Here is a 24,827-nt window from a genome sequence, read left to right on the forward strand (position 1 = left end):
AAAGTAATATTAATTTAATTAATAATAAAGTATTAATAAAATAATAGTTATATATTTATAAAATATTAATAAAATAATAATAAAATAACAAATAGACTAATACAAAATTGAAAAATTTCGTATTTTTCAATGAACCAAACAGCAACAATCCGAATCCAATTCAGATTCCGGACTGAACCAAACAGTTTCAATTCCGATTCCGGTCGTGTCCGCGAACCAAACGAACCCTTAGGAATACTTTAAACATTTACCCTTGCTTGAATTCAACTAAGGAAATCACACGCTTCCTCTAAGGGGGAAGGAGATGGATCTCGGTTCTGAAGCTCGGAAGTATGTATGGGATGGAGCAATTCCCCTACAGATCCATCTCCACGAATCTGAGGTTACCACGCTTCCCTTTCCTCCACCTGCACTGGTAACCAGATTTCTAACTATTTAGTATCGTTCCGCACCATTCTTTACATTCTCTCATGTCGTTGTTCTCTCTCTCTCCTCTCTCTGTTTTTAATGTTTCATTCAAACTTACAGCTACACACTGATTCTATCATATATTGTACTAGCTTGTGGATTTTGATTGCTTCGGCATCTTATTTTCCTGATGGACTTTGTTTTCTGTTTCGTCCTAGTTTTGGGTAAATTTCCCAATATTTTAGTTAATAGATTTATCTCGGTTTCCATGTTGTGTGGGTTATTAAGTGCTTGTTACATACTCTCGGTTAAGGTATTCTTGTTCTTCCTCCAAATCTTTATTGTTGTCTTGGTTATGTAAGGTTTTCCTTCTTAATAGTTTTGATATAATGTGCCGTGAAGTTTATTCAAGAGAATTTTTGTTGTAAATGCTTGAGTGTAATGCAATAGCTGTTAGAATGCCCTTATTTTTCTGAGCATTAGCTTACAGTTCCTCCTTAAAACACTATGAGGTACCAGATTTTAATACAGGGTTACTTAGGTGCAAGAAAGTTAAAAGGAGGGAGGCTATAGTTGTGGAGCATTTACTAAATGAGTAAAGCACACCCTTTGATATATTCATGAATAAAAGAGTTTTTAGCTTGTATATTTTTGCTCCTAAGGCTGCATTTGGATGCGATGTAAATCAAGAACCGACGAAAATTTTACATCGGTTCGGTTTTGTTCGCGTTTGGAAAGAGGGTGTAATTATTATCGACGTAAAACTACACTCCGGTTCAGTTTTGCGTGCATTTGGATGGAGTGTAGTTTTACGTTAATCATCGATGTAAAACCTCATCAGCTCTAAAGTTTTACATCAACTCTTCCACCCATCACTATTTCCAAAAAAGCAACGGTCACTTTCTGGTTCAGTGTAAAACGTCATCAGTGTATTCTAAACGCAGCCTAAATGAGTTTGACTTCCTCATTGAGGTCGCTTTTAAATCCTACTGTCTTCAAAAACTTTAGATATTTTCTTCCCTTTAAGTACCCCATTATGCACAACATGGTATATTGAATTTCAATTCCTGACACTAAAAGCTTATATAGATGAGTAGTTTATAAATGTCTCTGGGCATATTATTGCCTTAATAGAAAATTTCCTAAACTAAATATGTTCCTGACAGTATTGCATAGACTTTCCTAAATGGATGAACTGTCCTGTTGGACATGCGTTGGACTTTGGGACCCCATGGATTCTTGAAGAACAATTCTATGTGCCATTTTCTTTTTCTCCTTGCTTATTTAACATACATGAACAGCTAATGTACAAAATGGATATCAATTTTCGTATAAATGTTATTAAGTGACAAAATAGCCTTAGACATTTTTCTCTTGGTTTATAATGTGAAAATTCAACAAAATATGGATTGTTTTAATAGTCTAAACTTTTCTACAGACATGCTTGTGAGTCTTTGTTTCTTTGTCTTGCCAAGATGGATTCCCAGAAATGTGTTAAATTCTGATTCTCATGTCTGTGTTCATGCAACACTGGTTCTTGAGGAATTCTTTCATTGTTTTTTGATGAATAATGACTGAATTTATTAATATACTAAATGAACAAAAGATACACAGAAAAAATTCCCAAGATGAGGCACGAGATGCAGCCTCATATTAAAGCAAAAATTACAGTTTAGCCCAAAACATCTAATTCCTATGCACCCCTTGTTTGGCTAATGAATCTGCTAACCCATTTACTGATCTTCTTTCCCATTGGACTTGGACCGACATGTTTAATGTTAGCCATTTGAATCTTCGTAAAGCTCCATTATAGGACCAAGCTGCTGTTTCTGGTTCTTTTAACCACTGGATCACCAACTTGGAATCACCTTCAATTAACAACTGTTCGCAGTTCAGTTCCTTGGCAAATTCAGCTCCTTGTAGCATCGCTTGAATTTCTGCATTGATTGAGTTCCCTACTCTTATAGGGCCAGAGTATAAAGCAACGATTAGCCCCTTAGTATTTCTAAATACTCTCCCAACACCCGAAGGACCCAGATTGCCTAAACTGCTGCCATCAAAGTTGAGCTTAATGATACCCTCTTGAGGAGGTTTCCATTATGCTGATGGTTTAGGTCTTGTACTAGAGATTTTGGCAACCACTTCCCAGTTTCTCCATAAATTATCAAAGGAGAATGGAGAAAATAGTTCCAAGGTCTTTACCCAATTAATGTCTCTATTAATTAAGCAATCCCATACAATGATCTCGTTCCTCTCCTTCTCATCAAAGATCTTGGCATTTCTTTCTTCCCAAACAGTCCAAACCAGTGCAGCCCTAGCACACCTTCACAAGACTTTACCTCTTTCTTAGGCCACCTGAAGGTTGTAGGCTCAAATAGATTGCTAACCTGCGTTGGCATCATCCACCTGCATCTAAGGAGATTAAGAAGCTTTTCCTAGAGACCTACAACAAAGGGACAAGATATTAGTAAATGGTAACAACTTTCTCCACTTGCTTTGCAGAGGACACACCAGTTGGGGGAAATACTCAGACGAGGTCTTCTTCTTTGTAGGTTGTCCAATTTGTTTAGATTTCAAGAGAGGCCTCTCAACAAAGGTCTCCCATTTTAGGGGGAACAGGTTTAGACCAGACCTCTTTACAAGGGAAAGGTTGAGAGCTAGGGACAGAGCATAAGGAAGAGAAAAAGGAGGCACAAGAGAAAGTGCCCGAAGGGTTATGGGACCAAGTGTGAGCATCTGGTTTAGAAGGGTCCAGATAGATAGAACCAAGCAAGCAAAGTAACTTTTTGTCTGGTCAAGCTCAGAATCTCTCAAATCTCTCTTGAAACCCAAATCCCAACTGAACCCAGAAGATGAGGAAAATGAGACAAATCTTTGAACAAGTTTGTTTTTAAAGTGAGTGAGGGAATACAAAGGCAGAAAAATATCCTTGAGGGTTGAATTTCCAATCCATAAGTCCTCCCAAAAAAGAGGTTGAATTTCCAATCCATAAGTCCTCCCAAAAAAGAACCTATTCCCAGTACATACATCATACCTGATTAGGTTTAAGAATTGTGGAAGAACGCCACAAATTGCCTTCCAAGGAGAGTTCAACGTGGCCCTCTAAGAAATGCCAGCATTCCAACCATTGCCTTCTACTCCATGAATACTTTCTACAACTTTGTGCCAAAGTTTTTCCTCCTCCAAAGGCCACCTCCAAAGCCACTTACCCAAAATGGCCGAGTTTTTCTTCCCTAGGTTACTCAATCCCAGACCCCCTTGCTCCTTTTTCTTGCATACTAATTCCCATCTTACCAAATGATCCTTCCTTCCCTCTCCAGGCTCCCACAAAAAGTCCCTCATCAGTTTCTCTACTTCCATTACCTCCTTTTGTGGCATCCTAAATACTGAAAGGATGTAAATTGGGAGATTTACTAAGGTGGATTGAATTAAAGTAATTCAACTCCCCAGGGTCACATAATTTCTTTTCTAGGCTACCAATTTCTTAGCACATCTTTCCACCACGGGATTCCAAAAACTTCCCTCCCTAGGATTGGCTCCTAATGGTAACCCCAAGTATCTCAAAGGCAAACTAGATGTCAGACAACCTAACTCCTCAGCTACCCCACCCAATTCCTCCTCTAAATTCAGCCCCACTATGCAACTCTTTTGGAAGTTGATCTTTAGCTTTGACACAACCTCAAACAACTTTGTCACCCCTTTCAAATTCCTTACTATCAAAGGGTCCCTAGTCTCACAAAAGTGGATAGTGTTGTTTGCGAACTATAGGTGTGTAACAATAACACCTTCTCTTCCAACTCTCCATCCTCTAATTAGATTCAGCCTGTCCTTCTCAAAATAAGTCTACTAAAAACATCTTCTAACAAGGTAAAGAGGAAGGGAGAGAGGGGATCCCCTTGTCTCAGTCCTCTAGTAGCTTGAAAGAAATCTCTAACTACTCCGTTAACCAACACAAAATAATGATCAGTAGTCAAACAACCTTCAATCCAACCACACCACCTATCTCCAAACCAAAATTCCTCAAAACTTCCATCAAGACTGACCAATCCTCCAGATCCCTTTGCAGACAAATCCTTTCTTCCCCATTCTCTTGCAGTCTTCCACACGTTCATTAGCTATCAGGACTTGATCAGTGATTTCTCTACCTTGAATGAAAGCCCCCTGCGGTTGACTTGTTAAGGAGGGCAAAACTATTTTTATCCTCACATAAATTACTTTGGCCATTATCTTGTAGATACTAGTCACCAAACTGATGGGTCTCAAATCTCTACTTCCGTCTTTTTCTTCTTCTTTTTCTTCTTTTCCTCTTCACTCTTCCTAACATACACCTTTGGTTTTTTCTTCTTTGTCATCTCCTCTTCCACAACTCCTTTGTTATGGACGCATTCCTCGGGAAGAAGTATCATTGCCGCCGGCAGCAGCGGGAACCTGACCCACCGCCAGCAGCAACAGTGATTCAATGATTCTCATCCTACCCAGTTCGGCAACAACAGTCTCATCCAGATTAGATTAGATCATCTTGCTTGTTCTTATCTTATTCTATTGCTCTTATCTTATCTTATTAGTTGATTATCATATTAGGATTAACTTATCTTATCCTTAGCAAGATAGAACTGGAAGTCTCCCTATTCAGCAAGGAGACTCCCTAAGATTAGGACTCTTGTAATCTCCTATTTAAGGAGACACCATTATTGAATGAGGATATCGAATATTCAGTTAAGGAAGTGAGTTAGGAGAGTCGGTGATCTCTTGAACAAATCACCAAGGTGCCAAGATAGGTTCATCAAGAGAAGGAAGGAACAAAGGAAAACAGGAGGTTTTCCCCGTGGACCGACCCGTGACGAGATCCTATTCTCGGGCCCTCAACAACTTGGTATCAGAGCAAGGCGTCATGGGAGATCTAGAGCAGCTGCCATCCAGGGTCCACGTCCTCGAGCACCAACTCGTGGAGACCAGTTCAGAAGTACGTGAGATCAAAGACGAAGTAAGGGAGCTGCGGCGTCTGATGGAGTTATTCCTTTCTAGCAAGGAAAGGAACACTAAAGGGGGGACAACCACTAGCGGCCGCCGACTAGATCTGTCGGAGTCTTCTGGTGAACAACAGTTCGTTAGCCAAGGAGCCGTAATCATCCCCAAGTACAGTAGGTTAGAATTCCTGTCGTACAACGACAACGGAGACCCCTTGGGCTGGCTGTATCGGTGCGAGCAGTTTTTTTGGAATGGACAGACGACCGGGATAAGGTAAGTCTAGCCGCCTTTCACTTAACAGAGGAAGCACAACTTTGGTTCTATTGGTTAGAGCAAGAAGAACCCGGGCTCGGTTGGCCCTAGTTTAAGTCCTATTGCCTTCTTAGGTTCGGATCCCCACTGACCAGCAATCCCCTAGATGAGCTGATTAACCTTAAATAGACCGGCACGGTGGCAGAATACCAGTGCCAGTTCCAAACCCTCCTTGCGAGGGCATCCTTAGTGCGACCGGACCAACAGGTGGACATGTTCACGGCAGGGTTAGCAGAACCCCTGCGGGTGGATGTCGAAATGCAGAATCCCCCAAATTTGGTTATAGCCATGAACTTAGAGCGCAAGCTGCAGCTCAGCTGTGGGACCTACAATATGGGTCGTCCACCGAACTCATGGGCACCCCCAAAATCAACGACAACGACCCCCTCTTCTGCAACCAGCCGGGAATTGAGATCTCACACAACCACCACCTCTAGATCGGTGACAAGTGCAGGTAGCAACATGGCCGCTCCACCCATTAAGCGTTTGACCTGGGCAGAAATGGCAGAACGCCGAGCGAGAGGCCAATGTTTCAACTGCGATGACCTTTACTCGGCAGGACATAGGTGCAAGAGGCTTTTTTGCCTCCTAGTTGATGAGCAAGAGGAGGATGAAGAAGAACCCGTCGTATTCGAGCCGGAGATCTCTCTCCATGCGATCACCAATATTAAAACCTCTCAGACCATGCAGTTACAGGCACATATAGCAGGTAACCCGGTGCACATTCTCGTCGATTCAGGGAGCACACACAACTTCATAAGTGAACATGCCGCCCTTCAGTTAAAACTACCAATGGAACTCCGGCCACGACTACAGGTAGCCGTCGCAAACGGTGAAAGAGTTCACAGTCCGGGAATTTGTAAGAACGTCCAAATACAGGTCAATTTTGAACTATTTTTTGCTGATTTATTTTTACTCTCCTTGGATGGGTTCGATATTGTTCTTGGGGTCAAATGGTTAATTACCCTAGGCCCGATTTTATGGGACTTCAGCGCACTCACAATGACATTCCACTTAAATGGGAAGCAAGTTTCGTGGCACGGTTGCAGGGTTAAAGAGAAGACACCACATGTCCATGCACTTCAGATAGAACCAGCGGCCATGGAAAGACTCCTCGCCGAGTTTTCAGATATATTCCTGGAACCCAAGGGACTCCCTCCTCCCCGAGCATGCGACCATCGAATTCCTTTGGTGGCGGGTTCAGAACCAGTCGTTGTTTGCCTTATCGCTACCCTCACCTACAGAAGGACGAGATAGAAAAACAATGTACAAAGATGCTGAAACAAGGGATCATACGCAAGAGTCACTGCCCTTTCTCTTCGCCGGTTCTGTTGGTGGCGAAACAAGATGGAACTTGGAGGTTCTGTGTTGACTACAGAGATTTCAACAGCCGGACGATCAAGGATAAGTTCCCTATTCCCGTTGTGGACGAACTGCCGAACGAGCTGCATGGTGCTCAGTACTTCTCTAAGTTGGACCTCGGGTCCGGGTATTTCCATGTTCGCATGGCTCCCGGTGACGTGAAGAAGACTACCTTTCGGACCCACCATGGCCATTTTGAATTTTTAGTCATGCCATTCGGTCTCTCCAACGCCCCATCCACATTCTAGTCATTGATGAATGAGGTATTTCAGCCCCATCTGCGCAAATTTGTTTTAGTATTCTTTGACGACATCCTCGTTTATAGCAAATCATGGGTAGAGCATGTGCACCATCTGCGAATTGTTTTCGAGCTTCTGCGCCTACACAAACTCTTCCTCAAACAGTCCAAGTGCTCCTTCGGGGAGCGACAAGTTCTTTATCTCGGCCACATCATCCACGGGCAAGGTGTGACGGTTGACAGTTCCAAAATTCAGGCTATCAAGGAATAGTCCAAGCCTCAATCAGCCAAGGCCTTACGCGGGTTCCTCGGATTAACGGGTTACTACCGCAAATTTTTACAGAATTATGGACTGTTGGCTGCCCCGTTAACCAATTTGTTAAAGAAAAATTCCTTCCGGTGGGACGACGTAGCCGATGCAGCTTTTCTGACACTGAGAAATGCTGTCTTCCACCCCAGTCCTGCAATTACCAAATTTCGCTCTCAAATTTACAGTCGAGTTCGATGCCTCTGGAATGGGTATCGGGGCCGTGTTACAGCAGCAAGGGCATCCGATTGCTTTCTTCAGCCTCAGACTAGTCGACCGGCATCTGAAGCTTCCAGCCTATGAGCGTGAACTAATCGGCATAGCCCGAGCCGTCCAACACTAGAGGCCGTATTTGTGGGGGCGGTCGTTCGTCGTCAAAACTGGTCATTACATCCTCAAATACCTGTTGGAGCAACGTCTCACCACTTCCCCTCAGCAGCATTGGGTTAGCAAACTGCTCGGGTTCGATTTGCGGGTGGAATACAAGGCGGGATCCTCAAATCGCGCAGCTGATGCCTTGTCTAGGCAAGATGAAGACGCGATGGCTCTGTGTGGAATTTCCCAACCCTGGATCTCTCTGTTAGACGACATCAAGAAGGCAACGCCACAGTCTCCGAAATGGTCACTCCTCGTCCAGAAGATCCAGTCCGGCGCTGCTGACTCCAATTGGTCGCTTCAGGACGGGTTGGTACTATATAAAGGCCGGGTACATCTTCCGCCAGACTCCCCGTTGATTTCCACCATCATCACCAACATCCATAACTCCACCCATGAAGGCGTTCAGAAAACGCTACACCGTGTCCAGGCTGATTTCCATTGGCGAGGTATGAAGACTTCTATTCGGGATTTTGTTCAGATTTGCTCCACGTGCCAACAACATAAATGGGAAAACCTACACCCGGCAGGCCTCCTTCAGCCCCTTTCGATCCTGACATAGATCTGGGCCGACATCTCCATGGACTTCATTGAGGGACTACCCAAGGTAGGCGGCAAATCGGTCCTCTATCACATCCGTACAGTGCCACTTCAGTTGCCCTCGCCTTCTTTACACATGTTTTTCGCTTACATGGGTTACCAAAATCCATCGTCAGCGATAGGGACCCGGTTTTCACTAGTGCCTTTTGGAAGGAGTTATTTCGGCTACATGGCACCACCCTGGCCTTCTCCTCAGCTTATCATCCATAGACCGACGGTCAAACGGAGGTGGTAAACCGCACGATCGAGATGTATCTCCGTTGCTTCGTAGGGGATCAACCGCGACGGTGGGTGGATTGGCTTCCTTGGGCCGAGTACTGTTACAACACGGCCTACCATTCTTCCCTCGGCATGACTCCCTTTCGCGTCGTTTATGGCCGGGACCCTCCTCGCTTGCTGTCCTATGAGCTCGGTTCTACTTGTTTGGAAGAAATTGATCACTCCTTACAAGAATGTGACGCCCTCCTAGCCGACGTCCACCTTCGCTTACAGCAGGCCCAGCTCCGCATGAAGCTCAACTATGACAAGCACCACCAGGAACTGTCGTTCGAACCAGGACAATTTGTTTGGTTAAAACTCCAGCCCTACCGGCAACACTCCTTGCGCCACAGGGCTGCCCCGAAACTGGCCCCTAAGTTCTATGGGCCCTTCAAGGTTCTACGGCGGATTGGCAGTGTGGCCTACCAGCTGGAATTGCCAGAGAACAGCTGGATTCATGATGTTTTCCACATTTCCTTGCTGAAACCATTTATGGGTGTTCCTCCGGACCAAGTCCCCTCCCTGCCAACCCTTGAGAGATGGCAAACTTGTTCCCCAGCCTAAGGCTCTCAACCGCTCTCGTCTCAATCGAGGAATTCTTGAAGTCTTGGTGGATCCCATTGGCAGAGTTCCAAGCCACGTATCCGGAGTTTGAGCTTGAGGACAAGCACTTAGTCCAGGAGGGGAGTAATGTTATGGATGCATTCCTCGGGAAGAAGTATCATCGCCGCCAGCAGCAGCAGGAACCTGACCCACCACCAGCAACAGTGATTCAATGATTCTCATCCTACCCAGTTTGGCAACAGCAGTCTCATCTAGATTAGATTAGATCATCTTGCTTGTTCTTATCTTATTCTATTGCTCTTATCTTATCTTATTAGTTGATTATCAGATTAGGATTAACTTATCTTATCTTTAGCAAGATAGAACTGGAAGTCTCTCTATTTAGCAAGGAGACTCCCTAAGATTAGGACTCTTGTAATCTCCTATTTAAGGAGACACCATTATTGAATGAGGATATCGAATATTCAGTTAAAGAAGTGAGTTAGGAGAGTTGGTGATCTCTTGAACAAATCACCAATGCGCCAAGATAGGTTCATCAAGAGCAGGAAGGAACAAGGGAAAACAGGAGGTTTTCCCCGTGGACTGACCCGTGGTGAGATCCTATTCTCGGGCCCTCAATATCCTTCCATACGAGGTTCTTGAGTTCCCACCTCAGTTATTTTTTCCTTTAGTTTGAGATCCTCAAAACATTCACTTATTAAACCCCATATCCTCTCAACTTCCTCTTCCACCCTTTTCCTTTCCTCTATATCCCTCCTTTCTAACATTCCTGTCCCACCTTCATCTTCCTTTCCCAATCCCTCGGGCTGGGTAGCTGGTGCATCTGTTTCAGGCAAAAAACACACATCAGTAACCAAAACTGAATGGACACACATACTTGGAACCAAGGGGGATGGGGCAGGAACTGAAGAAACAGGGTAATCCAACTCAGAGATCAAACCAGCAGGTTTGTTTCCTGAACCAGGCCTCTGTAAAGTGGGGCTGGGAAAACCTCCATCTCTGGTCGCATCACTATCCTTTTTCGGTATACCCTTCTGGTTTCTGCAATACTTTGGCTTTTAGAAATTATACGAGTTTTTGGGGAAATACTACAGTGTTCTTAACTAACATTAAAGAAAAAGAAAAGGATGAAAATGCAAGTGTAAAATTCTGGCATCTGATAATATAAGATTATTTTTGGAGTAACATATATACATTCTCATTCCTTTTCATCCTAGTTGACACCAGTAACCTTTTTACATGTTTAATTTCAGATTTTGGGTCCCCGGATTGGGTATTTGCCTCTGTTAGTTTCTATCATAAAGCCTCATTTCAGTAGCACGCTTCCTCCTGGGGTGGATACTGTTTGGTTTGAGTACAAAGGCTTGCCCTTGAAATGGTTTGCTATCCTTCCCTATGCCTATTCATCATTTTCTTCCTTTTTTTTTATCTTGAAAGAAGTCACCAAGCATCATTTTATGTATTAAAGCATCATATGTTGAAAAAGAGCATGATTGCGTGAAGATGTTGAATTGTTGATTCATTACAGTGAACTAAATTAGATTGTTTCCTAGATGCAGCAAGAACATGACTAGGTACAGTGTCGGATATGAAGCTTACACTAAAAATTGAAGTATCCAACATGATACAACACCCTTGTATAAGTTCTAGGTATCATAGGAACTTTGTAGGTAAAATATTTTTACCTGTATTGGTTGTAGTTAGGAGAAATGTATCATTTTGTTTTACAACATCGTTGGCTGCCTTTGTGTTATAACCTCTTCCATGGACCATGCTTGTGTTTTTTCTGGGCTGATTGGGTTGGGGGCTCTCTAAGGGCAGAGGTGATGGCAGTAGTGGGAGGTGGTAGAAGAGCAAAAGAGGTGAATATAGAGAAACTTATAATAGAGCGAGATTCAAAGATTGTAACAGGATGGTCGATGAAGAATGAAGAAGCTATGTGGGTGTGCAGAAATGAGATTAAAAGAAAAAAATAGATGATGAGAAGTATGACAGTGAATTGGGTTCAGAGCTCAGCTAACTCTATGGACGACACACTAGCCAAGCAAGGGTTGGTGAAGGATCATATGTTTTTGACAAAACTGTAATTGAAATGCAGAGGAGAGTTTTAGATCTCCTGATGATCATAGTGTGAATGCAATTATGTAAGTCTGTACGTCAAGTTCTCTTTAATGGAATTTCTGTTATTTATCAAAAAACAAATTTTGCATATGGATCTAAACCATTCACTATTAGAACATAGTTAACTTCAATATTCTTGTAGGGAAGGTAATGTATTAAGTTCTAAAGAACTATTCCAAAGCATCTACCCTTTAGTTTACTTTTGTTTTACTCTTTTAGCCTCATTAGCCAATTTCGTTTCATCAGAAAACAATATAGACCATGGGGTGTTCTCCTTATGCAAAAGGATACAGGTTTGGTGCTAATACTTGGTGTTTATATATTGGAATTGAAAATTCTCATACTCTCCCCTGGTCTTCCAATGCAATACTGGTGAACTACTTTCCCATTCAGTTTTTTTTTGGTAATAAATAAAAATGAAATTTCATTAAATGAAAAGGACAGATATAATCTAGGTTGGAACATCTAGAAGGAATTTTTCTAAAGTTCAGGTCTGGGTTTGGTTTAGGTATAATATTAGGGTGAACAGGGATAGATGATTGGTTATGTAAGGGTCCTAGATTAATTTTCAGAATGAACTGTAGAAATCTACATTTTTTTAGGGAAAATAAAGAAAATAAAAAAGGTGTCTAGAGGTGGAGCTTTCTAATGAAATTTGGTAGGGTTGTTTAGAATGAAAGGTTATATGAGGCGGCCAGGTATGATAAGGTTCTGGTAGGTTTCCCCACGAAAGGATGAAAAATTCTTTTAGTCAGGATGCCTATGATTTCTAGGATTTATGGTTTTAGTAGGAATTTTTAAGATCATTTTTTTGATGAATGAATTTTTAAGATCAATTTAAAATGGATGAATATGTGCTAAAACTAAAGGGGGTGGTTAGATTATAAATAACGACCTTAAATAATTCAATGATATCAATATCCATCTACAGCATTGGTAAGAAGAAGTGATCTGTATCTGTTACAAGGTAAAGGGACTAGAAGAACTAGGGACAGACTGTAATGGTTGTGGTAAAGAAATGATTTAAAAGCTAATAATTTAACATTGGATGTGGCACTAAACAGAATGGAATGTAGAAACAGGATTCATGTAGCCCAATCCCATATGGTTGAGACAATACTTAGATGAAGATATTACTCTAATGCATTTGTTATTTTCTACAAACGAAAACACATCTTTATTATTCTGTTTAATCTTCTTTGCCAATTTCTTGTGAAGATAACCTCTTTAGGCCCATCTGACCATCCCAATAATGGACTAGTAGAGATTGGCCCAGTACCATTCTTTCAAAGATTTGAAAGAGCTCCCTCCCCGTTTGTACCAATGTGGCCAACTAGCAGATTAGCGGAGATCTCACCGTACCACTTCAGCCCTGAAAATGTTCAGGCCCGTCTAGTAGACTGTGTATGCCCTTTTTTAGCAACACCTGCCGAAGTCTGTGCAATGCTGCCATTTAACAAAGCCTGTGCATTAGTTCTGTCACATGCCACAATAAAATTACAATTGAGCCCAGAACAAGTGATCCCTGTTCACCACTTCACCCCTTTCTTTGGTTTGGAAGGCAGCAACTCGTGCCTTGTGGGAGAACTCTGGATTGTATCCACTTGTCAGTTTATTTTCATCCTAATAAAATTCTTCATGATTCATCAAAAAAAGTTCTCACATGCCACTTCTTCTTTTCCTCCCATTTGTTCGATTCTAGCTTCTGAGTTCTTCCCCTTTAGGTATTCCTCCCTAAGACTTTCCTTTATCATGAAAATCTCACCAACATTTGAATGGGTTAATCTCTTAATTCCACCTAGCCACTCTTCTTCAACCTTCTCATCTACTTTTTTCCTTCCTTCACTCCAAAGATTAGCTTCAATGGTTGTTGCCAACCAAATAGGATGAAGACTCCATCTGCAAAGACCTCAATCTTTCGAGGGATGTCTTCTGGACTTACATTATTTAGACTAACTGCAGCTGAATGCAAATCTTTCACAAAGAATCCATCCAAACTAGCCTTACACAGAGAAGTAATGGAGCAAAAAACTTGTGATTTATAGAGATGAAATGGAAGACCCAAGATTCGGAGAAGAACTACATTCAGACTTTTGGAGTTAGACAGGGGATTCCACCTAAAAACAGTTAAAGGTTACTGCACCTTTGGCTGTTCCAAGTGGTTTGTTTGGCTGGCTGTTAAGGATAAGGTTCAGTCTGCTGAATACCTGTTGATAAGCGGAATGGAGCTGGATATCACTTGCAGTCTTTGTGGAGTAGCTTCTGAATCCATTCATCATCTCTTGACCCACTGCCCCTACCCCTACCAGGTCTGGTTCCATTTTTTCAGGCTGTTTCAAGTGGTTTGGGTCTCCCCCGCATCTGTGGCTGATCTAATCTCAGGTTAAAGGACATTTCTTGTGGAAGTGCCTGCCTTTTGCAATTTTCTGGGTGGTCTGGAAAGAGCGCAAGCTGCGCAACCAGAGGATTTTTGAGTCTAATTCCAATGCAGTGGAGGTGGTTCTAGGAAAAGTGGAAAGGCTGCTTGTGAGCTGTGCTTGAAGCTTTTTGTGGATGTGCCTGCTAATTCCTTTTCTGATCACTGGCGGTCCATCAGTTTTTGAGTTTTCTTTCTTTTGGTTCTTAGAGCTCTCTCTATACATGATCTGTGCATATCAAAGGCATTCTTCTTTTGTATATGATTGAGGGTTTCTTGCCGTCCTTTTCATTAATACAATACTTTCCTATTATCTATCAAAAAAAAAAAAAAAAAAAAACAGTTACAGCACCAGCCTCTGTTTGAAAACATGCAGCATCAACCCCAACCTCATGTCCTACCACCTCCAAGAGAGCCTTACATTTCTCTAACGGGGTTAAGACAACGGCGGATTTCATTTTCAAACCTCAAACCATCTGCAACTGTCCTCCAATCTCTTGGTGGTTCTTTGGTGACCACTACTAAGTACTAATTTCTTATCCCAATTATCCTTGGCAGTGGTGATGGCTAGCCTATTGTCACTTTTTGCATGTCCTAGTTAGTAATGCTTCCACCTTCTTACTCTGCTGCTGTTCATCCTTTCCTGCAGATTATTTACTAGGCTTCTGATTTTCCTCTGTTGATTCCCTCCTAAGTTCTTGCAGTCCTTCCATTCCAGAGATTGACGCTTTTCAAAGCACCTGAGATCTCCTTTCACCCAGTCGCCAAGCTTTTCTTCTGGGAAGGAATTAATTTGCTTTTGTCTTCCTCCAAAATATTCAATGAACACAAGAAAACTCTGCCTGGCATTCCTTCTCCATCTTCAAAAGTCTTCTCCACGCGGTTGCTTGCATAAACTTGCCTTCCATCTCCCACTTTCGGACTTTGTATCTCTAGGCGAAGCTCAACTGTTGCTTCTATTCCTCTCTATATGTTCTTTATTATGCTCATGATTATAGTTTTAATGTGTGTACTTCAACTATTTATTTGTCCTCTTTGGGGTTCTCCCTTTATTCTAAAAAGATTGACATAAAGAAGCTATGATTTCTGAGAATAGGTACTGATTGCACATAATCCTTAGCAATTACAATGGAAATTCTTTGGTTGCACTTATATTAAGATGTGATATAATGTTGTTGAAAGCAGACACTTTTTGTCTGAATCAACTATGCTGTTTGCATTTCATTTTTTTTTCATCATGGAAACTGCAACAATTGAATCTTTTCACTTTAAGATATTTGCTATTGACATTGGCATTTATTAATTAGACCTTTGTGCATGGCTTGCAGGTATATACCAACAGGAGTTCTTTTTGATCTTCTATGTGTAGAACCAGAAAGGCCATGGAATCTTACGGTAGGATGTTCATCTTTGTTTGGTATTAGTTCCTAGTGGAACGATCCAATAACATTGCTATTTTTCTTAAAAGAATATGGAAATCTTAGGGTATGGACTTTGGATGCACTAGATGCCCACTTTTAACTTTTTGGTTCTAGCAGCTGATGTGCATTTCTTATGTGAGACCTATTATTTCTCCATGTTTTTTGATAAAAAATTATGATACCAATATCTTTAAGATTTCAGGAGAAAGATGGATAATGTCCTGATGTAGATACGAGTATAGAAGAGGGAAGGAGTGAGATATGACTGCACTTTTCTAATATCCCATACATGGATTAGGTTATCTATCCCCATCCAACATGTGAGTTAAATGTTTTTTGTTTTAGTCATGGGGTTGATTGGGATCTTGGTTTTAGGAGAGGAGATAGGGATTCGGAAGCTTTCCTTGTACTTGAATTGTTAAATCTTTTAGAGAGTGTATTCTTTGATTCTCAAGATTGGAGGTGCATATTAGGACTGCTAACCCTTATGGGACCTTTACTTTTGCCTTCTTTCTTGGTCTATTCTCTCCCTCTAATTCCATGCTACCTTCTTGAATTAGAGAGGTTTGGAGCAACTCCATGTCACATAAGATTAGGGCTTTTCTTGGGAGGTATATCATGAGAAAACTAAAACTTGATTTAAAAAAAGTGACCAGGATGGTGTCTTTCTCCTCATGTTTGTGTCTTGTGCCATGCTGGTGGAGGTTCTTTTTTCAATTTACTACCCTCCTATTCATTTGTCTCTTGTATTTGGGAGTGTTTTTTCTTGCTTTTTGGTTGCAGGTGGATGCCCCCTACTGATTTGGCTGAGCTATTTAACCTGATAATATTTCCTCAACTGAAGAGAAGAGCGAGGATTATGTAGAAATGCATAAGAGCAGCTATTGTATGGGGCAATTTGGGAAGAGAGAAATAAGAATCTTTAATGGGAAGAGTTATTCTAAGTAAATACTTTTTGAATGCATCAAACTTAAAGGGCTGCATTGGTTCAAATCATGAACACCTTTGCCTCTTTTTCAGTGGATGCCATTTTGTGAGGCTTGGGAGGGGTAGTTGGCTGCCTGGCTCATCATCCGGGGGGGAGGGGGGTTGCAAAGACAGTAGGAACAAATCTTGTAGAGGACTTATAAAACATACTTTGTTAGAATCAGCAGTGTCAACCCAGCTCCTACTGAAATGGGAGAGATTTTTAGAGATGTGAGTGGCTTAATTTTAGCCTTGTTTTGAGGCCCTATTGGAAGGGGGAACTTTTTAAAGGCTGAGCTGCTAGCTGTCTTACAATGCTTGAGACTGACTAAACAAATGAGCATGAAAAACACTGTAGTCAAAGAGGATTCTAAAGTGGTTGTTAGTTGGCTAAGGAACAAAAGCCAGGCAGTTTGTATAGATGAGTAATCAAGGAGATAGGTTGGCTGACAAGGGAATCGGTTGCAACCTTTCAATGAGTGCAAAGATCAGCAAATGCCATGGCTAAACGAGGGATAGATAGGGAGGATATGTTTTGGGCTCAAATGTAAACCACTATAAAGTTGGGATAGGTGGATCTTTCTGGTCTATGTGTTGGGGTTCAAGCTATGTAATTACTTTATTCTACTTAAGAAATTGCAATGAAAGTTACTGTTATCTATCAAAAAAATTTTTTTTTAGAGGCACTCTTGTCTTGATGCCAGGGAGAACTGAATGTTTGCATTATTTTCCTTGTCTTTATAGAATTTTCCAAGTGTGCTGCTGACATACTACTGTGGGAAACAAATAAAAAAAATGCTGCATTATAAAATGAGAAATTCTATATGCTAGGAAGAATCAAAATGGCACCTAGTGCTTATTCTATGGAGATGTGTGAGGGCTGCAGACCTTTGGGTAATTTGGGAAGAAAGAAATACAAGGATATTCAGCTAGAAGTCTCAGTCAAAGGAGGTATTAATGGAAAACATATCGATTCTTGTGGCTCATTGGGTGAAGACTTTGCCCCTGTTTGCCTATATTAATTGGATGGCATTATAAGAGGCTGGTACATATTATCAAACTCAGCAATCATAAAGAAGACACAGCTCGAATGTGGGAACCTCCTTCTCCACACCAATTTAAGCTGAACTTTATGGAAGTAGTACAGGCAGCAATACGAGGGTGGGCATTGGTGATGTAATGTGGGATGATGGGGGAAGGGTTGTGGTTTTATACTCTCAATAAGTTGATGAGATGCATTAAAAGCTGAGATGATGGTTCTCAATTTATACTAAGGTTAGCTGCATCTTTACACTTACCTAATATAATGGCAGAAGATGATTCAAGTGTAACAGTGGGGTGGCTAATAAGGAGTACAAAAAACTGGATGAGAGAATTGGGTGGCCAGATTAGATGGATATCAAAGGGAGGATAATAGTATGCCCTATACTTTGGCCAAACATGGAATTAGCATAAAGAATATGTATTGGGGAGTAACCATTGGAGAGCCAGTCAACATTAATTCATAGATGAAACATGTAATTGATTTTGGGTTACATGTTTTGTAATCCTTGTGCTGATCTCAGCTTGGCATGTACATTTGTAATTTTGCCTATATTTTTAATAAAGGTAACAGTTACAGTAAAAAATACCTCATAGTTATTTAAAAAAGGGTACCTGATGCTTGTATCCTTTACATATTTCTCCATACATATTTGTACCTGCATAGCCTAAAATCTGCTGTCAGCTTGGACTTTGTAGATAATATTATTATGAACTCTTATTTATTATAGAATATTGTTATTTGATGTATTTTGATCCATGATCATGAGAGTTTAACAGAAGTTTTAGTGCCAGCTGCCAGCTTGGTGCAACCCTCCTCTATCCAGGCTTGGGATATGTAGTGTAAGACAAGCTCACACTGGCGGAGTTGGGATAAGGCTTAGATGATGATGATGACAAATTGACAATTTTAATTTGTTGCATTTGTTGTTCATCTCATGACTTTATGTTGGAATATTACACTAGACCTTGGAAAACCTTCCCAAATTGAGCTACCATTTGCCTTTCCTTTTCTCTCAGGGCCATTTGCCAAGTCTTTTTGGGAAGATCTTCTAGTAGCTCTAATAGTCAAAAGACGCATTGTGCTTTGGAGCTTCCCAAAAATCGCCCGTTTTGGGCTTCTTGTGTCTTTTTGGCGCATCGACTTTTGACGGCTAGATCTATCGCGAACCAAATGGGAAAAGACCGAATTGCGGTTTACTGGGCTTGTAAATAGCCGATAGAACGCACGGAAAGACATGCCAAACGAGGCCTCAGTTTATTGATTTTTGGAAATAAAAGAAAATTTTTATTAAAATAAAAAGGACATTAAAAGGATGGTGAATGAAGTATTTGTTCACCATTTTTTTCTTTTGTCTTAGTTTATTGAACAAAGTGTTTGTTTTATGCTTTTCTTTTTTTAGTAAGTGGTTGGATACTGTATTAATATTAAATCATTGTAGAAGATTTATATGGTTAATGAGATAAAACCATAGTTGGTATCTCAGTTGGTAGGATTTCTGACTCATTGTAGCCGACCTGGGATTAAATCCCTCTAGCACCGGAGTTGGACGGTTAAGGTGATGGGGGATGGGCTACCCCATTGTGTAGCCCTATGAAGCAAAAGGGAGGGGGGGGGATGCACCTCATCCAGGTCCCAAGAGGAGTATTTTCAAAAGGTAGGGCTGGCAATCTTGACCCCAACTCATTTGACCCACCCAATCCACCCACCTTGGAACCTACCCATTCTATTGGCGGGTCAATATGGGTTGAGCGACCCATTAGGGCCAGTGGAAAAGGGTCAGGATGATTTGTATATGATATGTATCTTAGAATTTTTAACACTTTGAAATTAAAATAGTAAAATTGATATGATAATTAAAATATAATAGGTTCATATGTTTAGTGTCTTGGACTCTTGATTGATCCATTATAAATAAAATTATATGATATTTACACATCCCGGTATATTAATTGTAATATATTTCTTCATATATATCATTAAAATTTATATTTTCTATGTATTTATATACTATTTTGTGATTATTTTGATCTTAAATTTAGTGTTATTAATGTGTTTATAAAATTTGTATGTATTTCCCTAGCGTATCCATATGTTTCCATATTTTTTGTCCGTATCCATGCATTTTCAAAGCGTATCCATATCTGTATTATCCGATACGATACCCAATACTGATACTTTAATCCTTGGTTTCAATAATTCAGAAGTCTTTGTTCAAGTGAGGGTTTCTGAGTAAAGGTTGAGGCTTCCTCCTACCATTTTCTGCCATGCTTTTATGGTATGTTTTCACGTTTCCTGGTGTTTTCATGCATTTTCTACAATTGTTTTGGTGTTTTTGCATTTTTCTGATTTTTTTTTTTGCAAAAGTTATGCATTTGTTTTGCACATTCTGGATTTTTCTGCCATTTTCTGCATTTCTGTAATTTTTTTGGTATTTTCTGCATTTTTTGCAATTTTCTGGTATTTTTGCATTTGTTCTGATTTTTTCTGTAAAAGTTCTGTATTTTTTGCATTGTCTACAATTTTTTTGCTATTTTCTGGTAATTTTCTGTATTTTTCCGAAATTTCTGTAATATTTCTGCATTTTTTGTAAATTTGTTCTGTTATTTTCTGCATAATTTCTCCATTTTTGTAATTTTTGGTATTTTCTGTATTTTTTGTATTTTTCTGCATTTATCTACAATTTTTGAATTTTCGGTATATGGTTGACCTGGCCCGTTTCTGTCACGTGGCAGTCTTGAGAGAGATGATAATCTCAAAAATGTTTTTTCGGATATATGGGTCGACCCAACCCGTTTCTGACATGTGGCAGTTTTGAAAGAGATGATTCTCTAAAAAATGTTTCCCCTGGATATATGGGTCGACCCGACCCAATTCTATCACGTGGCAGCCTTGGGAAAGATGATCCTCTCAAGAATTGTTATTTTCGGGTATACGGGTTGCTCCAACCCATTTCTGCCACATAGCAGCCTTGAGAGAGACATTTTTTTTTGATCAATAACACACAGATTTTATTAAAATAGATAACAAACACAGGTACAAGGGGAGGGAGATAAACACTCTTATCTCACCAAACAGAAACAAGACAAGAAGTCAGTGACAAAATAGCCCAAAACAACGAGTCCCTTTAAACCCCTTGTTTAACTAATCCGTCAGCAAAGGAGTTAGCACTTCTCTTAACCTAATTTATCTTCACCTCAATATTTTTTGTTAACCAATTGAATTTCCTCCTCATTGCTGTAGTTCTAAAAGTTAGCAGACTCATTTCTCAGCCAATCCACTACCAATTTAGAGTCACCCTCTATGACTAAATGAGTGATATTCAGATTGATTGCCCTTTTAGTTCCTTCAATAATGGCTGAGATCTCAGCTTTCAGAGAGTCACCCAAACCGATTGGTCCTGGATACAGAGCAATTATCACTCCCTCCTCATTCCTTAAGACACCCCAATATCTGAAGGACCTGGATTACCCATACTGCTTCCATCAAAGTTAAGTTTAACAAACCCTCTAGGGGGAGGAGTCCAAGCCGGGGAGGAAGTGTCTTTGACCATATCTGAACTTGCAATTTCCTTCCAATTTCTAAGCAGATCATCTATTGAAAAATCTTTAAAAATACCCAGAGATTTCAGCCAATGAACCGCTCTGATCTGAATCAGTTCCAGAATTTTTTACAGATTTCTTTCCCTATATGAGAAAATTCTCCCGTTTCTTTCTTCCCATATGGTGTAGCAAACAGCAGCCCTGAGACATTTCCACATAACTTTTTCTCTTTTTTTTCGGCCAACTAAACAAGGAGGGAGCAAAGAGACTTCGAACATCTGGTGGAGGAGACCAACTACGACCAAACAGAGATGAACACCATTCCCAAATGTTATTCGTAACAGAGGAGGATAACAGTAAATGGCAACTAGTCTCACCTTCAGCCTTGCATAGAACACACCAGTGGGGAGATAAACAATTCAAAGGCCTCTTTTTCTGAAGGAGATCACATGTGTTAACTCTATCCAGGATTGCTTCCCAACAAAAGCTCCCTACCTTCGGAGGAATCGGTGTACACCAGACTTCCTTAACCGGAAAAGGCTGCCCTAATGGACCCATTGGGTGAACTAAGACTTCGAAGAAAGATGCACAAGAGAACGTTCCAGAGGCTGTTAAAGACCTGACACTTCTATCTGAATTTGAGGGATCTAGGAAGACACCTTCTAAAATATTGAGAAGAGACAAGGTACTATTCAGTTCTGACTCCCTAACTGCTCTTCTAAGACCCAAGTTCCACCCGAAACCTGAGGAAGCTTGTGAGGGCACCAAGAAATTGGAAATAGGCATATTTTTCAGATTAAACGGGGCAAACAGAGAAGGGAACTAATCCTTCAAAGGAGAATCCCCAATCCAGACATCTTCCCAGAGTTTTATGAGGTTACCGGAGTGCAACTCATACCTTGTCCATGGAATGAAGAGAGGCAAGGCATCTTGAATGGCTTTCCAGGGAGAAGCTCTTGTAGACCTGGCCGAGATTCCAGCAGCCCATCCATTGCTTGTGAGCCCATGAATACTCTCCACTATCTTCACCCACAACCTCTCTTTCTCTAGGGGAAACTGCCATAGCCATTTACCCAACAAGGCCATGTTCCTCTTTTGAATATTTCCTAACCCTAGACTTCCACATTGTTTGCTTCTGCTCACCATATCCCACCTAACCCTATGATCCTTCTTCTCCTCCTCCCCCGGGTCCCATAGGAAATCCCTCATTAATTTCTCCAACCTTTTGGAAATCCTCCCAGGCATTTTAAAAACTGACAAGAAATAAATAGGAAGGTTGGCAAGGGTAGCTTTAATTAAAGTAGCTCTCCCTCCCAAGGAAAGATAATTCCTCTTCCAGGAGGCTAGCCGCTTCTCAAACCTCTCTACCATCGAATCCCAAAAATTTTGTCTCATGGGGTTATCCCCAAGAGGTAGCCCCAAGTACTTCATTGGCCACATGGGCACCGCACACCCTAACAAATCAGCATACTCTTCCAACTCTCTCTCCTCAAGATTTATCCCAGCTATGCACCTTTTGTCAATGTTCACTTTTAAATTAGACATTTGCTCAAACAGCTGAATGCTAAGATTCAAATTCCTAAACCAACTGCAATCACCTTCTTCACAAAAAAGGATTGTATCATCTGCAAATTGGAGGTGAGTAAGGGGAACCCCATCCTTCCCGACTCTCCAACCTTTTATTAAGTTCCTTAACTCTGCTCTAGAAACCAATCTTCCCAATAATGGAGATAGGGGATCTCTTTGCCTTAGTTCTCTTAAAGCTGGGAAAAAATCCACCAATGATCCATTCACCCAGATGGAATAATGGCAAGTTTTCACACACCCCAAGACCCAGTTACACCACCTCTCTTCGAACCCATAGTTTAGCATTACATGAAGCAAAAATGACCAATCCACTAAGTCATACGCCTTTTCCAGATCCAATTTACATACCACACCTTTCTTCCCAGATCTTTTGAAGTCCTACACACTTTCATTTGCTACTAGAATTTGATCAATAATCTGTCTCCCCTCGAAAAAAAAGCTCCTTGGTTAGGTTCAATGATATTTGGGAGGACTTTCTTGATCCTACAGGCCATCACCTTTGTTATGATCTTATAAAGATTATTCACCAAATTGATCGGCTTAAAATCTTTTGGCTGAATGGCTTCATTCTTCTTGGGAATTAATGCCACAAATGTGGAGTTCAAACCAGGATTAATTACACCCCTGCTGTAGAATTCCTCAAATACTCCCACAATGTCCTCCTTTATTATGACCCAACAGTCCTGGTAAAATGCTAAAGTGAACCCATCTGGACCTAGAGCTTTTGAATGATTCATAGAGAGCACTGCCTTTTTGATTTCTTCCACCTCAAATTTTCTTTCTAACCACTCTCTCAACTCAGAATTCAATGTGGGCCATTCCACACCTTCAATCCACACTCTCGGATTTAGAGGCTTCCTAAAGATCGACCTGAAATGATTAGCAAAAGCCTCTGCTATTTCATTTTGATGAACTAAAGTAACACCCTCCACCTCTAACTTGGAAACAAAATTTTTTCTCCTCCCATTGCTAGGGCATGAAAATATTTTGTGTTCCTATCACCCTTCTTAATCCACTTACACCTCGATTTTTGCCTCCAGCTAATCTCCTCTTTAAACAAAATATCCTTCAACTGCTTTCTTAAGTTCCACCTTAGTTCCCTATCTCTTTCCTCAATACTCCCATCTTCTTCTTAGTCAAAATGCTAAAGTGAACCCATCTGGACCTTGAGAGACATTCCTCTCAAAAGTTGTTATTTTCGGGTATATGGGTCGACCCAACCCATTTCTTCCACGTGACAACCTTGAGAGAGATGCTCCTCTTAAAAATCATTATTTCGGGTATACAGGCCATCCCAACTCATTTCCACATTTATAGGTGAGGGTAGGTGGGTTAGTATGGGTGAGGGTGGGTAAGGGTCAATATGGATGGGTCAAGTGGGTCAATATGGGTGGGTCAGGGTGGGTGAGGATTAGGGTTGGTTATGACCTTTTAACAAGGATTGATGATGGGTCATGGTGGGTTGGTGGGTCAGTATGGGTGGGTTGGTATTCAACCCTTACCCAACCCACCCATTTGCCACCCCTATCAAAAGGCACATGCCTGGTGCGCCTTGCACTTCAACCCAGGTATGTGCCTTTTGAAAGTTTGTGCATTTTTTTTCTGTTTTTTTTTTTTTGTGTTTAGTAGTTGGGATGGGGGCTCTACCCCCAGACCCCAACCCCGATCAAGCCCCTCGAGGCAAGCCCGAACAACTGTTTCTGGTATGTATTTTAATTTGAGAATAGATTTTTTAAAGCATTTATTTTAAAACTTAAGTTTATATTTTTAATTAATTGTGTTTAATATTTTATTAATTTGCATTTTGACGCTTTTGACATTTTGGCTCAGTTTGGAAAGGTTTTGCACTCTACATATTTGCATTTGTACTCCTTCCAAATTGAGCCATTGGCATTTTTTTTGAATTTTTGGGTATTTTTTTATTTTTTTTGCGCCTTGCTTCATTAAGGTGTGCACCTCGCCTTGCGTCTTGCACCTTGGGCGCAAAATGGCCCTTCCACTTTTTTTTTGTGCCTTTTGCTTTTAAAACACTGGTTGTAACCTTTAGATGGGTGCAAAGATAGAAAATATCATGGCTGTTGTTTTGGCTGAACATGGGGGTGCACGGGAAGACATGTTTTCGTCTCAGTTATAATTGGTTATAAATATGGAATAGGTGGTTAACCTGGTCTACATGGGGGGAGTTCAAGTGATGTAAAATGAAAGAGGGAGATTATCCTACCCAGCAACTGTTTATAAAGGCTTCTCTTTGTCTTCTGTTTGTCAAGCAAATATGGAAGTGATTAGCTGATGTTGTCCAACAACTTAAATCTCTATTTAAACAATTATTGGGATCTTGAT

General features: G+C 40.9%; 1 protein-coding gene across 2 annotated transcripts in view; it reads left to right on the forward strand.

The window, feature by feature from the left end:
- Positions 1–256: 256 nt before the first annotated feature.
- The window catches only part of APG5 (autophagy protein Apg5 family), a 44,365-nt gene continuing 19,794 nt past the window's right edge, over positions 257–24,827 (forward strand). The window contains exons 1-3 of one of the 2 annotated variants that reach the window (XM_010247904.3): positions 257–415; positions 10,646–10,770; positions 15,258–15,324. In XM_010247904.3, coding sequence (XP_010246206.1) covers positions 305–415; positions 10,646–10,770; positions 15,258–15,324 — 303 coding nt within the window. In that variant the 5' untranslated portion in view covers positions 257–304. The remainder of the gene's footprint in view (positions 416–10,645; positions 10,771–15,257; positions 15,325–24,827) is intronic. The other variant, XM_010247905.2, reaches the window with a different exon arrangement.

The sequence above is a fragment of the Nelumbo nucifera genome, chromosome 4, assembly GCF_055504915.1.
Source record: "Nelumbo nucifera cultivar China Antique chromosome 4, China Antique-T2T, whole genome shotgun sequence".
NCBI lineage: Eukaryota > Viridiplantae > Streptophyta > Magnoliopsida > Proteales > Nelumbonaceae > Nelumbo > Nelumbo nucifera.